Source organism: Salvelinus alpinus, chromosome 27 (genome assembly GCF_045679555.1).
Source record: "Salvelinus alpinus chromosome 27, SLU_Salpinus.1, whole genome shotgun sequence".
NCBI lineage: Eukaryota > Metazoa > Chordata > Actinopteri > Salmoniformes > Salmonidae > Salvelinus > Salvelinus alpinus.
Genome location: NC_092112.1, coordinates 18432736 through 18451591, shown reverse-complemented (window position 1 = coordinate 18451591; position 18856 = coordinate 18432736). Strand labels below are relative to the sequence as shown.

General features: G+C 44.0%; 1 protein-coding gene across 1 annotated transcript in view; it reads right to left on the bottom strand.

Annotated features, from left to right (window-relative positions):
* The window catches only part of ppp2r5a (protein phosphatase 2, regulatory subunit B', alpha isoform), an 83885-nt gene that overhangs the window by 26873 nt on the left and 38156 nt on the right, over positions 1–18856 (bottom strand). The window contains exons 2-4 of the mRNA XM_071369615.1: positions 18519–18715; positions 3570–3671; positions 3349–3441 (exon numbers count right to left, since the gene is read on the bottom strand). Of these exons, the coding sequence (XP_071225716.1) occupies positions 3349–3441; positions 3570–3671; positions 18519–18715 (392 nt within the window). The remainder of the gene's footprint in view (positions 1–3348; positions 3442–3569; positions 3672–18518; positions 18716–18856) is intronic.

Sequence of the window (18856 nt, the reverse complement as noted above, 5' to 3'; positions counted from 1 at the left end):
GCAGCAAAACAAAGAGCGACATTCTGCTAAACCTCAGAGAAAGTACCTCCAGTTTTATCGATAGGGAAGCAGAACAACAGGTCTCTATTTTTACAAAGCACAGACACACACTGAGACCAGGATGGAAGGAGAATGGTGCATAAACAAAATGGCTGATCCTCATCCTGTCTGTTTATGTGCAGCCCTCTGAGAGAAGCTAAAAGAAACAATGCATGTCAATGCCTTTCAGGTGTCAGGTGAGCTTGACACTGCGTGACAGAAAAGCAATCATCGCACCCCCTGCTGTGCGCTGTGTGTACACCCTATGCACGTGTGCATGCATGCATTTGAGCTGTAGACAGACAAACTTAATACGGGCTTGTTGTAATGCGCGTACAGTCTACACTGTAGCTGTGTGCAGTATGTTGATTGAGAAGTCAGAGAGGGAGGAAGTGGGTCTGGAGCAGCTACGTAAATAATTGGGGTGTATCCACGGGGAGGTTGTGACCTCCAGCACTTCCTCGCTCTTCCGCTCTTCCTCTAAGCCTCAGTCTGTGCTCAAAGGTAAAAACAGCCCCCCTGGAGCTCTCTTTCCTTTCGCTGAGTGCCAATGACGTGACGGCGTCATTTAATAATAATCCCACCTGGAAGAGAAGAGTTCAATCGGAGACGCGGGCTGCATCGGAAATAATACCCTATACCCTATTCAGTGCACTACCTTCCATCAGAGCCCTATGGGATTCCCTATAGTGAACAGGGTGCCATTTGAGACAGTCACATCCAGACCCCTCACAGAGAGCTCTGCCTGGACAGGCTAACCGTGCACTAGGAGGGGGAGAACATAGAGAGAACGTACGGAGGTCGAGAGACCTCTGTCACTAAGTATTGTTGTTTTGACAACACAGGGCTTAATGGGTTCATAGCATATATCTAATGATCGGGATTAGACTTGTGCAAACAGCCTCTTTCTACAGTCAGTAGCCTAACCTGTATTATATACAGGAAGCAGAGGCAATACCGCTTAACACTACTTAAGGGTACAATATTGTGTGCGTGCACAGACATACACAGTATAGAGAGACAGATATAGGTTCAAACAGAAAGTAAAAAGTGAGGAACAAGGTAACAGAGAGAGTGTCACTGTAATTTGAATGCATGACTCACAATAGGTTTCAGTTCAGTTCTAGCAAAGCATCTTTCCAAGTGACTAGAAGCCTTGTTCAACAGCAAAGGGTTTGTTCAGTTTCAGGATATGGGCGGGGCTGGTGAGAATAACTCCTCACTGCCTTCAGCAAGTCAGTTAGTCAACCAGCCAGCCAGCCAGCCAGCCAGCCAGCCAATCAACCAGTCAGCCAGTCAAAACAGAATGTGTTGAGTGTTTTCCCTGCCATGTTGTTGTCCCACCAGGCCCTCTCCCAGTCCCCCTGCCCTGACAAGCACATAGCTGACAGTGAAGACAGGCGTTCTGATCATACCACAGCAGCAGCCACTAACCACACAATGAGCTCTGCATGATGACTATCTGTGACACATCCAGAGACAAGAAACATAGGCTACATAAGATCTGGACTCAACGGCTTCCTTGTTAAATATCAACACACTTTGAAAGAGAGCTTTCTAATCAAATATCATGGTACAATTGTATGTATTCCATTCTTTAGTGGGCATTCAGTAACTGGGAGAAAAACCAGTGCCCGCTGCAATATGTACATCATTTGGAAACATTTAAAATTATGCTTATATCTTCAAACTGATTGAATATTTGGGAGAGTACGACACCTTTCATGTGGATGTTTTGAGAGGAGTTTTTTGTCCAGCATCAGCAGAGCGACAGGAAGCCAATCTATAGTGACAACACCTCCGCAACTCTGGTAATGACAGGGCTGTACTTCCTTCCCCTCTGCACGTACTACACCATTTCAAAGACTACTACATTCACAGAGAGTGCAATTTCCCTAATAAATAACTATGCATAAAATATGTCCTGACAGCTCAACCTGATGAAATGAAATACAGTCGGCTATAAATACACAAACGTTCCAATGTGAACTGATTGTACAGTCCCTCTCCCATGTCAAGGTCTGTCTCCAACAGTCATAGAGAAACAGGAGAGAGCACTGAGAATTAAACAACCACAGAAAAAACAGGGCCTGTCCTCTCTGTCCGACCCTTAGCCCGGCCCCTTCACCAGCCTCTTTCCAACCACAGTCCCCTTTTCCCTTCCAACAGAGTAAACAATAGGGAGCTATTTAAAGCTTCCCCACGACACCACTCCACCACTCGCATCATGGAAACTCAGCCAGAGCACCTCGGATGCTGCAGCTCAGCCAACATTCCAGGCCATAGCGTTCGTCCTTTTATTCCCTCGCTCTAGGGAGAGGAGGACGGCTCGATAAATACGCACGGCACAGCCCCAGCAGGTTACCGCTGAAGAGCTCCAGCAAGGGTGAGACAGGGTCGTATTCATTAGGGCACACCGCAGCAAACGTTTTGTAACGGAAATGTCAGGTTGTCTCTTCCAGTTTCAGTCTGTTTTCTACCTTTTGGTGCCTAATGATTACGACCCAAGGTGGGACGTTAAGATGGTGAAATACCATTGAGACATACTCGGGCAATCTGGGATCAGGGCATATGTGCCCGTGAGAAGCTAGGCTAAATACTGAGACTAACACTGAAGAAATGTACTCTATGTAAAATGTTATGCTCCAAACTAACTTTCACAGGATGTAATGTTAAAAAAAAACTGGCTTTGATAACTGCCAGGAGAGATAATCAATCAAACATGTTCATTGTTTTCGGTCGGTCATACTCTGACCTTTCTGCTCTGGAGCGCAAAACGGAATTGCACATCGGTGCCGCTTTTGTTCAAAGCCAAATCAAAATGACCGCTTTAACAAAACAGATTCATTTACCAAATGATTATTCAAACATGGTTGGTGTTTGATGTATTGTACTGGAGTCTTTTGAAGAGAAGATGTTAAGCAGGCAGTCTGAGGCTTGTGAGGCTGCCAGGTCTGTCTTCTTGACTTCACTTAGTTTGGCCTTGTTTCTGTGCGTACCCTTTTTGTTCCACAGAGAACCGACAGTGACATCAGTAAACAACAGAAAATGAGAGTCTCTACAATATTTGGTAAACAATACAATAGCTTTGAACAACACTGACAAACCAGGGGTGTATGCAACGGAAAACGTTAAGAACAGAAAACAAGACTTTCTTATTGGACAAGTTCAATGTTTTGGCCCGTTTGCCTCCTAGTGAATACACACACCCCTGCTGATGGCGATGTCACGTGGCCATTTGACTGACGATGGCATGAAATCTGAGGGGATAAGGGTCATTGACGGGTGACATCAGATTGCAATGCTTACCTGCAGCACAAACTTCTGATCAATGTAGCGCTTGGCGATGCTGGGCTGAAAGTCTGGGTTCTCCAAGAATCGCAGGAGGAACTCGTAGACAAGCTGGGAAAAGTCAACGAACTAAATCTGAGCCAAATGAAATATACATATAGCGCATACTACCAGGTATAACACATATGTTAAAAAAAGTAGAGTTAAGATGAGGTTAAGTTGAAGTGACGTGGTTTAACCTGTATGTGTGGCCATGAGGCCTCGAGAGTAGGCTCGTCCTCCTCTGGGTCAAAATCAGGGTTGTCACTCGGCGGAAGAGTCCGGAATATGTTGGTGCAGATCTGTGAAAAAGAGGGCATTTCATGAACACACTAAAACTGCAACAACAAAAACTGACACAAAAGCACTTGGACAAACGGCAAACTTTTACCCACTGAACATAGTCAACTTCGACCTTAGGTTTGGAGAGCTACATGAAATTTGAAGATTAAACAGGTGGTCACAAGACATATTACAAGACAAGAGGTATTACAATACACTGTTTACTATTCATTAGGTTTCCACTCATACAATACATAATGAAAGAATAACCAGAATGATATTTCCTAAGGCATTTCATGTCCAATGCAGTTTGGCCCGCTGTAACAGACTGAAGTCTAAGAATACTAGGCTACATTAAAAAGTTACACACTGTGGATTTGCTGATGTCCTGAGGGAAAACTTTATAGCCAAATGCCTAGCTGCTGTCAACTTCCTTAAAAGCCTCATGATAGTCCTAGCCTCCTTATCCCGGACTTATTTAAACAGTTTTCCAGTAATATGACCACATCAGGAGATTCAAAAGTGTCTTAAATTTAGTCAGAGAAATTAAGATAAAGGCCTAGTGCTTCTTAATCATCACACATCATGGGACAATTACTTCTGGTGAGAAAGTTCTCGTTTGGAGACATTTGTAATGGTAGTGCCACAGGTGTAACTCATAATTCAAACATAATTCAATCAATGCATTTGAATGCCTGGGATGATGGGTGTTCCCAGGACATCAGAATGGGATGCCCTTAGAGCTCTGCTACCCAACCCCAATTTTTTTATTTTATTTTACCTTTATTTAACTAGGCAAGTCAGTTAAGAGCAAATTCTTATTTACAATGACGGCCTACCCCGGCCAAACCAGGACGACGCTGGGCCAATTGTGCGCCACCCTATGGGACTCCCAATCACGGCCGGATGTGATACAGCGCCTTAGACCGCTGCGCCACTCGGGAGCCCCGATTATACATCGGGTAGGGCCTGTTTTTTATTTATTTATCAATAACTAGGGTATGGGCAGGGCTCGGATATCACTAATTTGATCACTAACATATTGAAGTTGAGCCATCTGCTTGTGCTCTGCTGCACAGTAGTCATATCTGACTAAGATCATAACATGGTGTCAGAAGTGCTTCAACCTCGTCAAATATAAAACAGGAGAGATTATTTCAAAGAAAATAATGTTACTTGAGTTGTCTGAGTTTAGAGTGACATAAAGCAGCTAACTGCTCACTTATGTCTCCTCATTGAGCAGAGCAGCCCAAGCAGAGCCGTTGCTATGGATACTCAGACTCCGAGCGTCACGGGTAGAGCGCATGCAGTGCGAGCTGTGCATAGGGAGCAATGACAAGCATAGGAGCAGCTAATGAATTTACTAATGGAAGAAGTTATTTCTGATTTCGGACCGGGCCTTAAATCTGGCAGATGCAATGGGGCTGGGGTAGGGTAGGGCCTGAAAGTCGGGGGCATTGGTAGGGTCGGGCCTGAACGTCGGGGGCATGGGTAGGGTAGGGCCTGAACGTCGGAGGCATGGGTAGGGTAGGGCCTGAACGTCGGAGGCATGGGTAGGGTAGGGCCTGAACGTCGGAGGCATGGGTAGGGTAGGGCCTGAACGTCGGGGGCATGGGTAGGGTAGGGCCTGAACGTCGGAGGCATGGGTAGGGTAGGGCCTGAACGTCGGAGGCATGGGTAGGGTAGGGCCTGAACGTCATGGGCATGGGCAGGGCTTAAAATTCATGCCTGTGCAGGCCTCTAGATGTCCTTCCCCACGCTAGCGGACAAGATTACTTTTCCATTGGGGATGGCCTTTAAGTGTTTCACATCAATTCAGCAATCAACACAGCATTATGGTACCGCTACTAGAACAGACATGGCATAAAATACATTGCACAATAACTAGCCCACTAGGCCTTTATAGAAAAATGAAGATATCTAGGAAATTAGTAGTGAGTGACCAGGTTGCATATCAATAGGTTATACTAACTTTAAATCAAAACAAAGACATAAAATTAATTACAATTTCAGCTACACATCTTTTCCCCAATGTAGATGTGTACAGCTTGCACTGCAGCTAGGAAACAGAGGGAGGCTTCCCTTGCATACAGGTAGATGAAAGCTGCAAGTCTCCTATCATTGTATTAATACCCAGAGAACAGTAGCAGTTTACTCCACTAATATGCTGAGTGAGGGACGATAAGTAGGCTGTTATCTGCTGGGATCCTTTGCTTTATCATGAACACAGCCACAGAACAATCCAAAACATACAGGGAGGGTTGAAGGAGAGAAGAGGGAGATGCAGCTCTCCTCAAAATCTTGGGACTGAAAGACAAGTTTCTGTTGAAAAACTAGAAACTACGGACAGGCCTAATCGAATGTAGTCTAGGATGCATGGAAACAGTTTTATTGTATTGTTCAGTCCGCTCAAAAATGTCCAACATATAAAGAAGGCCTGACTAAACACACTCACAGAATGGTTTAAATTCTGCATTCAAAGTTAGGTACCACAAATAAAAGAGATAACTTCAGAAAGTATTCACATTTAAAATGGACTTAATTGACATGTTGTGTCACTGGTCTACACACAATACCCCCATAATGTCAAAGTGTAATTATGTTTTAGAAATGTTTACAAACAAATAAAAAATGAAAAGTTGAAAGTCAATAAGTATTCAACCCTTTGTTATGACAAGCCTAAATAAGTTCAGAAGTAAAAAATGCTTAACAAGTCAAATAATAAGTTGCATGGACTCAGATTCTTTTTAGTATTTTATGTAGATCATTGACCAAAAAAAGTACAATTAAATCCATTTTAATCCCATTTTGAAACAACAAATTGTGCAAAAAAACAGTTGTGAATAATTTCTGAGGGCACTGTAGGAAAAGTAAAACCATTGTATGATCTAACGACTGTTCACAGAGGTAACCCAATCCATACAATCCGGAGTAGTGTGTGTGTGTGTGTGTGTGTGTGTGTGTGTATCAAACGCATGTATACGTCTCTGTGTGTGTGTGTGTGTGTGTGTTCATGCGTCTGTGTGTTAGAAAGAATTTGCGAGGCCTGTGGGCTGTTTACATAGAAATGTAGCACACACTCATTTCTAACAGTCCATGGAGATGTAGCCTAGCTAAAGCACAATTATTTAGAATTATGTTTCGCACAACAACAAAAAGCACAAATATGTGTTGCATTCTGAAAACGCAAGTGTACTGACCATGACATAACATTTCAAGTTCCAGCTTTTAATATTTTAATAGACTCGCTGCAATTATCCGAAACGTCTCATCAATCCTCCAAACCACTTGTACTCTATCTGCCGGTCTGTGGGGAGGGTGTATGTGGCAGGAGTCTCAGTCAGTGGCATTTGGAACGTGTTCCCAGCACACGCTCAGCTCACAGCGCATGCTGTGGTCCTACTCGTGTCCAGTGTTTGAGCTGAAAGGGGATTCAGCTGCCAGAACCAAATTCTGACCCAAGAAATGCTCCTGCATAGGCACTGATCACCCAGAGACTAATGACAATTTTTAAAATAGGGGCACCGGAGTCCTGAAATGTTTACTTTGCTTGGGCACGCACCCTTTTTGACAAGGAGAAAACAGAGCGCAAAGGAGGGAGATGAGGAAGTAGGCGCACATTTATGTTGACAATGTTTGTTATGCTGACGTTTTCACACTAGTTTGTATGCTAAAGTTCGAACCACAGTTTAATTATTTGTTACATTGTGGTTACAATTAAAAATGTAAAATAATGAAATTAAATTAATCCTATTCATAATGAATTAATCAGATGCGTGTCATTTCTCCAACGCTCCTATTGTGTTTGTATTTCATCAACAGTGTCGAGTAGGCTACAAGCACATTACGGCTATAATATCATTCAGACTACAAATGATTGTTGCATGTGATTATAACGACATTGGGTAAAGAAAACGAAGTATTCACATAGCACTGTCTTGAACTGACCCGCATTTTCCTGCATTCTACAACACTGAGTGGAGCCATGTATTTATTGTCTGTTTGTTTAATTAGAAGGTCAACTCTAAAGACTTTTGAAAGCTAACGTGACCCAGGAGAGCAAATCATATTCATGCTGTGCTGCATAAACACAACTGGCAGTAATTTACAGAGGGGGCGTAGGACAACTTCCTCTTTACTTGATTATGACTAAGCATGTTTCAATACATCTACCGTGGCGAATGGCAGAGAATAATAGAATCAAAACGGATGGGGGCAAAGATAAATCCATTAAGGATTCTGCATCAGCCACATCTCCCCATTACAATTCTGTGCTGGAGACTCGGTTTGGAGGCAGGTCATCACCACCACGATCACTGCAGCAGAGGCTTATTTTTAGCCTTGGAGGAATTGGAGTGACACACACGACGACGGAGAGGCTGGCAAGAGTGCTACCATTCTGCACAGTGTGTGTGTGTGTGTGTGTGTGTATGACAACACCCAATTACCTATTGTCAGTTTGACAAGCCACACAGCTCTAAAGGGGTGACGAAGGAGTAAAACATTCTTCAGCTGACAGTAATGCAACTTTTGAGATGCCGAAGAGCTTGCTGCTACTTACTATACCATTTCCTTAGAGTTTAATTGACTATAAAATTAGCCTTCCGCAGAGGTGGCTGGATAACACTGAACATACTGAGCCCACTGAACCATACATTGAATGAAATATGGCACTGGCAGCGGCCATTGAACAATGTGCAACGCTAAACACATAAGTGCTGTTATACCATTTCATTATCATGACAGGCAGAGCCCACTGCTGAGACAGGCTCCGAGAGTGCACGGTACACACACTACAAAGATGGCGCCATATGTAATTAGCTGGAGCTAACAGCTTGGGTCGCTTTGATCTTCTTGGTGTAAAGAACGCTTTAGAGTCTTCCTTTCACTGGCCGAGGTTTCTAAAGCAACGGGGTGCTGTTGGACACTGTCTTGCATCTCACTGCCTTGGTGGAGGAGGTGGGTGGATGTTAGAGAGAGACAGTGTACGTGTGTGTTGGAAACAGATATTTTTATTCAGGGAAATAGACAGAGACCATCAGGAGAAGAAGAGAAAAAGAGACATTGGGAAGAGGGAGGGAGGAGGGGAATGGGGGAGACTAATGATCCAGACTATAGACAGAGTCACACTGGGGTTCAAATAAGCAGCCAGTCACACATCCCTGCCACTCTCACACACAGATAGTGTGTTGAACAATAGCATGGGGGAGTAGATGGAAAATTGTTGGAAGTATGTACAGGAATTACTTTTGAATTGTTTAGCTACTTCGAGAATAACTATGTATGTGCTTCGCCTTTCCTTGACCCAAGTTCATGTCTCATTTAGAATGAAAGCTGCTCAAACTAATGACACTGTAGTGCTGTGCCTAAGAGAGTCGTCTTGAAGACAGGCCTTGAAGTGGTATTCAGGGTGGTACTGAATTTCCTGTCCGTCACTTCAAGGAACCTACTCTACCTCAATAACACCTCTCTGGGTCCCTGGATGGTCTACAGGTGCAGCCCTGCCTCGCTCCGCCATCTCTGTGTAGTTCCATTCAGGGTTTAATCTGGCCAGATCTCATTAGGTGTGGGGCCGCTCTGCCATGGATACGGGATAAGACGCCAGACAACCCACTACAGCCGGTGACAAAGCCTTTTATCTGCAGCTACGACGCTCCAGTCACCTCTCTAAGGTGTTCAAGGAGGACTGGACCTTAACCGACAGCCTCAATTAGGGACACCCAACACCAAACTGAGTAAACTAACAGACAGAAAGAAAGAGAAAAATACACATTGGACAATAACCTTGTATTGAACAATCAAATTCTGCTTCGGTTTGTAAAGTGGAGAGTGGGGGACACAGGTCCGAGGCTAGTAAAACTAGGACAAATTGTTCAACTCTTTTTCTAGACTATATGGTTTTCCCTTAACTGATGTAATCTGTGTATGATGTGATTTCATGTGTTAGATGAGAGTAGCGAACACAGCTTCATATCAATGCTTTGGGTGCATTCTCTTCACCACCCTGTGCTGAACATGTCCAGCTGATCCCAAACAAGCCAGTGAAAGAAATGGGAGTTTTTTTCCCCTGGGCTCACTCAGAGGCATATTTCTCTAGCCTGGTATAATGCAGCTGATTGGCTGCTGGTGGTGTCACATGGGCCACATTCCAGGGAGGGCTGCCAGGCGGGACATAAAGCAACAGTGTGATACTCATCCCGCCCTGACGCCAAATACCTCAAGACAACTGCCCGGGCTGATAACAACCACTGCGACACACAGACACACATACAAATACTAGCACTATTAGCTCTGTTCCCTCGCACTATTAGCTCTGTAGCACTATTAGCTCTGTTCCCTAGCACTATTAGCTCTGTAGCACTATTAGCTCTGTTCCCTAGCACTATTAGCTCTGTAGCACTATTAGCTCTGTTCCCTAGCACTATTAGCTCTGTTCCCCAGCACTATTAGCTCTGTAGCACTATTAGCTCTGTTCTGTAGCACTCGTAGCTCTGTAGCACTATTAGCTCTGTTCCTAGCACTATTAGCTCTGTAGCACTATTAGCTCTGTTCCCTAGCACTATTAGCTCTGTTCCCTAGCACTATTAGCTCTGTAGGACTATTAGCTCTGTTCCTAGCACTATTAGCTCTGTAGCACTATTAGCTCTGTTCTGTAGCACTCATAGCTCTGTAGCACTATTGGCTCTGTTCTGTAGCACTATTAGCTCTGTAGCACTATTAGCTCATTCTTGCTGTGCTGCTGTAGCAGCATTAAGCCATTCTTGCTGTAATGTTATAATGTAGCTGTATAATAATTGATTTATTGTAACATCAGCCCCTTTTCAATTTCCAGAGGAAATACCTGCATATTTTTTTTCATTCATATATGATTGTGTTAGTCTGAAAATAGGGTGTCATACCATGAATGTACTTTGATTACCCCCTGCATGGACATGACTATTATTATTTCACGGCACACATATCAAACATGTCAAAATGCACAGTGGGAGATTGGGACCACAAGGAAAGAAATGAAGGAGAGGGAACAGGAGAGTGTATGGTAGAGAGAGAAAAGAAGAGAGAAAGAGAAGGGGGGTGTGTCTCTATCCAGGGTTGGGGTCGATAACTGTAAGTGAAATGCACTAATGGCACCAGAAGGCTTTAAGCTCTGTGTGGGGTCATTGAGGGACTGTGTGTGTGACACAGCAACGCCCCACTCACTCAGTGGTATCACGCTAAATCTGTACTGTGTGTGGTGTGTATATAAGAGAGTGAAATAAAGTAAAGGGTGCTGTACAAAAGAGTAAAAGGGCGCAAGAAAAGGATAGAGAAGGTGTGGATAGAGATGAATCATCCAGTTATAGATGTAGTTTAATGGACCTATTATACCATAAATGCCAGAGTTCACGGAATTCAATGTAAATCAGAGCTCTGAAAGTATCTCTGCGTAAGCCCTCGGTCCTCCCATCCTCATCGCTGACAAAAGGCGGCGGCAAAATCATAGGCCTACACAATATGAAGTCAATCAAACATTCTTCACCTTGAACTGAGACAGCTGTGCAGCTGTAAAGATTGTCTTTCATATTACACTGCTCGTGTGTCAAACAGAGTGGGCAACTACAGAGGCTAAACCCTTCATCTATCAGCACCCAGGGGCAGAGGCTTTTTTCAGCGAGAGCCATGGTTACATTTATGATCTACCTGTTTGTACTCTCCATTGCCTCAATGATCAAAGCGGTCGCTGTGGCTCGGGCATAATGGACTGCACTTCAACACCCACCACTTCATTATCATGGGATGCAGAGAATGGAGAATCCCGAGGACGCCCTTGCCCATCTGTCCACCATGGTTCCTCCTCTCGCTCAGAGCAGCCCTCGGCCTCCAGATAAATAGCACTGATAGATGGGGTGCTGTTGGTGAGAGCAACTTTAATGACGAACCCTATTCAGAGGCCCTGCTCCTCCTAACATGCCCAGTTGTGAGGCTACTCTACAGGCAGAGAGCCATCAACACTCAAGACAGACAAGTCAACAACCTATACAGCAGTATAGTCAAGCAGCGGTCCCTGGATGTGTATGTTATCGATTTGCTACATCGAAATCTATAGGCCCCTCCTAGGAAGGATGCCTACACGATTACCTATGACAGACAAGTAACCTGCAGTCCCCTTGGCCGTGGCAGCTAAGGATGTCCTGATGATAACCTATCCCTGTGTGTAATCAGCGGTTCCCTTGGCAGCGCCGCCGAGTGAGTCCGTATCCGTGGCACTGTAAACGCTGTGTGAGTCACTGTGAGGCTGTTAGAGGCGGGCCAGGCTTCTTTGTGTTCAAGAGTGACTACCTATTACAGAAAAAGACAGAGCTACTCATCCACACTCCACAGTTTAATAGGATGCTTCCCGTTACATACACATTACCTGTGAAAGAGGTGGGTTAAGCACAACTTACGCAACCAACTGAACGCTACATTTGGCCAACTCACTGATTCCGTCATACGCATGTCCCAGCCTGTCATCTAAATAATCAAACTACATGTGAAAGCTCTACCAGGGCGGTTAAAGGACGTGTAGCACTTATTTCTCAATGCATATAATAGTAACTTAGAACACCAAGAAAACATTCCCAAATTACAAACTCTTAAATCAATTGTTATAATACAAAGTTGTTCAAAAAGTTGGGTTTGAGGTTTTCGCCAAATCAGCTCTAACTTCGGGACAAAATCCCACGATGAATGACAAAAGTTTAAAAAAAAAGTGGGATATGAGAATGAGGCGAGCAAATTGGGTATCTACTGAGGGACACATTTTATCCATGAGAAGTTCCATGGCTATCAACAATGGAATTAGGGGTTCAGCAAGAAGTTCCTTCTCAAAGTGGATGCTGTCCCTACCATCAATGTGGCTTCTAAAGCATGTCAAACAGCCAGCAGCACCAGCAGAGACCGAACATTATCAGTGGCTTAAGAGAGCATGGACCTCAATCGGGTAAGTGAAAGAGCTAGCTTGGTACCTCTATGCTAACAGTAGCTAGCTATAACGCATTTAGCATTCCTCTTCCTCTGTTTCTGAATGAATTTGTGGCTACTTCTTTCTAGCTAGCAAAATAAGTGAGCTTGATTTTGTTTGTGTACGATAACATAATATGTCGATAACATAGCTACGTTTATCACTGGTATGGGCTGGTAAATATCCTAAACCTAGCCAGCTAGACGACAAGCTAAAACCGGGGAGAGCGTGTGGGGCTTTCCGACAGTTTTCGTGACTTTTATATACGGGTAGCATAAATTGTACAATTGTAAACCAATAATTATTCAAGTTAGAACCAATGTACACTGAGTGTCCAAACCATTAGAAACAACTTCCTAATATTGAGTTTGCCCTCAGAACAGCCTCCATTTGTTGATTGACACATACAGGAAACTGTTGAATGTGAAAAACCCAGCAGCGTTGCAGTTCTTGACTCAAACCTGTGCGCCTGGCACCTACTACCATACCCTGTTCAAAGGCACTTAAATATTATGTCTTGCCCATTCACTCTCTGAATAGCACACATACACAATCTATGTCTCAAGGCTTAAAAATCATTATTGAACCAGTCTCCCCTTCAGCTACAGTAATTGAAGTGGATTTAAGTGAAATCAAAAAGGGATCATAGCTTTCACCTGGTCAGTCTGTCATGGAAAGAGCGTTCCTAAGAGCGTTTTGTACACTCAGTGTATATTAGTTAATATAAAACACCAACAAAATAAATACCTATTAGGGTCCATTATCTGCTACCTGAACTGAAAAGGTAGTCTAGTTCCTGGTTGTTGTTCTTTTGAGCAGCCATGTTGGATTGGTGATTAACCATCAACGTGGAGATGAAAACAATGGAAGGATGGGAAACATCTAGCCATATCTTGCCTGGCTGGTGGGCGGCGACACAATCCCTCCAATTCATATGCTGATGAGTCAAAATGGCAGTGGAGATGTGCCTCACCACAACAAAAATATAGGTACATATCCAGTTATCCAACAATTGTTGATTTAACTAACTGGGCTACATTTGTTATCCCACACTACTCTGGAATAGGGAGATAATATTCACACTATAAAACCTCTCACAATGTCATTACCTATTACTAATAATGTTCAAGTATATCACCCATTTAATTCTAGCTTGTGAATAACAAGTGCAGAACATTTTCTAAGTAAGCTGAGAATAAGTAGACATGCTAATGTATAATGTGGCTGCCTGGCGCAATGGTACACGCCAAATGTCAGGTAATGCAGGGCTGATCTTCCTAGATAGCAATCCCATAAAATGACATCTGGATAAACAATTATTCTGTCTGACACACCCTTAAAATGTGATATATGCCTCAGGACTACCTGGCCTGATGACTCCTGGCTGTCCCCAGTCCACCTGGTCGTGCTGCTGCTCCAGTTTCAACTGTTCTGCCTGCGGCTATGGAACCCTGACCTGTTCACCGGACGTGCTACCTTGTCCCGGACCTGCTGTTAAACGACTCTCTCTCTCGCTCTACCACACCTACTGTCTCGACATCTGAATGCTTGGCTATGAAAAGCCAACTGACATTTACTCTTGAGGTACTGACCTGTTGCACCCTTTACAACCACTGGGATTATTATTTGACCCTACTGGTCATCTTGAAGAACAATCTGGCCTTAACTTCTTTGGGGTAGGGGGCAGTATTTTCACATCCGGATGAAAAGCGTGCCCAGAGTAAACTGCCTGCTACACAGGCCCAGATCCTTGGATATGCATAGTATTAGTAGATTTGGATAGAAAACACTCTGAAGTCTCTACAACTGTTTGAATGATGTCTGTGAGTATAACAGAACTCATATGGCAGGCAAAAACTTGAGAAAAAATCCAACCAGGAAGTGGGAAATCTGAGGTTCGTAGGTTTTCAACTCTTTGCTTATCCAAGATACAGTGGAAATGGGGTCATGTTCCACTTCCCAAGGCTTTCACTAGATGTCAACAGTCTATAGAACCTTGTTTGATGCTTCTACTGTGAAGTGGGGCCGAATGAGAGGGGAATGAGTCAGAGGTCTGGCAGAATGCTTTGAGCTCGTAACGCTCGTTCACGTGAGAGCGAGCTCTGTTCCATTTGCTTTTCTGAAGACAAAGGAATTCTCCGGTTGGAACATTATTGAAGATTTATGTTAAAAACATCCTAAAGATTGATTCTATACATCGTTTGACATGTTTCTACGGACTGTGACGGAACTTTTTGGACTTTTCGTCCACACTTTCCGCTGGACTTGCACGCGCGTCGTGAGTTTAGATGGTTTACTGAACGCGCGAACAACGAGGAATTTGGACATAAATGATGGACATTATCTAACAAAACAAACATTTCTTGTGGAACTGGGATTCCTGGGAGTGCATTCTGATGAAGATCATCAAAGGTAAGTGAATATTTATAATGCTATTTCTGACTTATGTTGACTCCAACATGGCGGATATCTCTTTGGGTTGATTTTGTCGTCTGAGCGCCGTACTCAGATTATTGCATGGTTTGCTTTTTCCGTAAAGTTTTTTTGAAATCTGACACAGCGGTTACATTAAGGAGAAGTGGATCTAAAATTCAATGTTTAACACTTGTATTTTCATCAACATTTATGATGACTATTTCTGTAAATTGATGTGGCTCTCATAAAAATCACCAGATGTTTTGGAACTACTGAACATAACGCGCCAATGTAAACTGAGATTTTTGGATATAAATATGAACTTTACCGAACAAAAGATACATGTATTGTGTAACATGAAGTCCTATGAGTGTCATCTGATGAAGATCATCAAAGGTTAGTGATTAATTTTATCTATATTTCTGCTTTTTGTGACTCCTCTCTTTGGCTGGAAAAATGGCTGTGTTTTTCTGTGAATAGGCACTCACCTAACATAATCGTTTGGCTTGCTTTCGTTGTAAAGCCTATTTGAAATCGGACACTGTGGCTGGATTTACAACAAGTGTATCTTTAAAATGGTGTAAGATACATGTATGTTTGAGGAATTTTAATTATGAGATATCTGTTGTTTTGAATTTGGTGCCCTGCAGTTTCACTGGCTGTTGACGAGGTGAGACGCTACTGTCCCACATACCCGAGAGAGGTTAATGGCCATATACTCTTATAATCTCTACCTGGTACAGCCAGAAGAGGCCTGGCCACCCATCAGAGCTTGGTTCCTCTCTAGGTTCCTGCCTTTCAAGGGAGTTTTTCTTAGCCACCGTGCTTCTACATCTGCATTGCTTACCGTTTGGGGTTTTAGGCTGGGTTTCTGTATAGCATTTCGTGACATCTTCTGATGTAAAAAGGGCTTTATAAATACATTTGATTGATATATCAATGAATAAATGCAATAAATATACTGCTTAGCCCCTCACATAGCAGAGGAAAGCAGTGGATGCCAGAGACAGTAGTTCAAGGTGGCATGGAGAAGAGACAGCTAGTTGCTTCCTGAATCCTGATGATCGAGTGCTGAACTGAAGGAGTGCTGAACTGAAGGAGTGCTGAACTGAAGGAGTGCTTGAAACTGACTGGGGACGTTTGGGTCGTCCTTCTCTGTCTGTTCTGGGACCATGGCTAGCGGTGAGGGTTGAGACAAGGGCAAAAGGATGAGCGAGGTGATTAAGAGGCCTGGGTAAGCTTTGGGTCTGACTGGAGCTGAAGGTGTGTGAGGGCTTTGGGAGCACTGCCTCTCTCCCAGGTTGCTCAGAGAATAGCGACTGTGTACAGTGCGCAATAAGGTTATATCCTAAGGCCCTTTCATTTCACATCTCGAAGAATGACAGCTGTTCCTATTCAAGATCTACACTAAACAAAAATGAAAACGCAACATGCAACAATTTCTAAGATTTTACTGAGTTACAGATGATTAGGCTGTTGATTGTGGCCTGTGGAATGTTGTCTCACTCCTGTTCAATGGCTGTGCGAAGTTGCTGGATATTGGCGGGAACTGGAACACACTGTTGTACGCGTCAATCCAGAGCATCCCAAATACGCTCAATGGGTGACATGTCTGGTGAGTATGCAGGCCATGGAAGAACTGGGACATTTTCATCTTTCAGGAATTGTGTGCAGATCCTCGCGACATGGGGCCATGCATTATCATGCTGAACCATGAGGTGATGGCGGCGGATGAATGGCACGACAATGGGCCTCAGGATCTTGCCACGGTATACCTGTTCCTTCAGATTGCCATTGATAAAATAAAATTGTGTTCGTTGTCCGTAGCTTATGCCTGCCATAACCCTCCGCCACCATGGGGCACTCTGTTCACATCATTGACATCAGCAAACTGCTCGCCCACACAGTCTACCATCTGCCTGGTACAGTTGAAACTGGGATTAATCTGTGAAGAGCACACTTCTCCAGTGTGCCAGTGGCCATCGAAGGTGAGCATTTGCCCACTGAAGTCGGTTACAACAGTCGAACTGCAATCAGGTCAAGACCCCGGTGAGGCTGACGAGCAAGCAGATGAGCTTCCATAAGCCAAATTCTCTGAAATGACGTTGAAGGCAGGTTATGGTAGAGAAATTAATATTCAATTCTCTGGCAACTGCTCTGGTGGACAATCCTGCAGTCAGCTGGCCAATTGCACGCTCCCTCAAAACTTGAGACATCTGTGACATTGTGTTTTGTGACAAAACTGCACATTTTAGAGTGGCCTTTTATTGTCCACAGGACAAGGTGCATCTGTGTAATTATCATTCTTTCAGCTTCTTGATATGCCACACTTGTCAGGTGGGTGGATTATCTTGGTGAAGGAGAAATGCTCACTAACAGCGATGTAAACAAATTCGTGCACAACATCGTAGAGAAATAAGCTTTTTGTGAGTATGGAAAGTTGTTTTGATAACCAAGCCATGAGCAAATCAGTCCTTTTTCTAAATGTATATTTATTTTGTATTTGACCCACTTTTTATCCCCAATTTCAGTCTTGTCTCATCGCTGCAACTCCCCAACGGGCTCGGGTGAAGAAAAGGTGGAGTCATTTGTCCTCCGAAACATGACCTGTCTAACCGCACTCCTTAACACCCGCCAGTTTAACCCGGAAGCCAGCCGCGGAGGAGGAAACACTGTACAACTGGCGAATGGGGTCAGCGTGCAGGCACCCGGCCCACCACAAGGAGTCGCTATGGGTGCGTTGAGCCAAGTAAAGACCCCCCCGGCCAAACCCTCCCATAACCCGGTTCACACTGGGCCAATTATGCGCCGTCCTATGGGACTCCCTGCCACGGCCGGTTGTGGCACAGCCCGGGAATGAACCCGGGTCTGTAGTAACACCTCACAGCAATGCAGTGCCTTAGACCTCTGCGCCACTCGAGAGGCCCCAGTACTTTTTCTTCTTCATTCAAACCCTGATTACAATTGAAGTTCATGTTTTAAATGACCACTTTCTCTCCTTTTTTAGTAGCATTCTATCCAGGATAAAGATTCAAATCAAAATGTATTGGTTGCATACACATATTTAGCAGAGGTTATTGCGGGTGTAGCGAAATGCTTGTGTTCCTAGCTCCAACAGTGTAGTAATATCTAACAATACACAAGACACAAATCTAAAAAGTAAAAGAATGGAAATAAGAAATTTAGAAATATTAGGACAAGCAACGTCGGAGTCCGGAGTATAAAATCTCCCAATGTTGCTCGATGAAAATTCTATGTCAGGGACAGGGTGCTTAATTGTTTCACCGTGACAAAACAAAATAGTTTTCTGGTATACCATTTTCACACTATTGTACTAACACAAACTGTTGTCCATTGTCCATTTCAGCAACTATAGAGGATGCGTAAATAGGCTAGCACCGTACAGCTAGTCTCAGCTCAGTTTTACTCAGTAGCGTGAAAAGGCTGTTAGTGTAAGGAGCCCACTCACCATATTTGAGATCTCCGGATAGGCTGTCTCTACCAGGACGCCCCTGTTGGTGGAGACGTAGTCCACCAGCTCGTTGAGCGTGGCCCGCTTGATTTCCTTGCTCTTCAGGTCGGTGACAGAGTCCATGAAGTCAAACAGCATGCAGCACTGCTGGAGCTTCTGGGTGAACAGCTCCTGCTGCTCCGTGGAGGTTGCATCTGGAACCAGAGATGACATGGAAACAACATTTAGTCTACATTGTCATTTAGCCTTAAGACTCCTAAATGGGGCGACTGTACAACCATCGCATGGTATCGATGTCAACAAAAGCTTGCCTGGTTTGTAGCCTAAACAACATT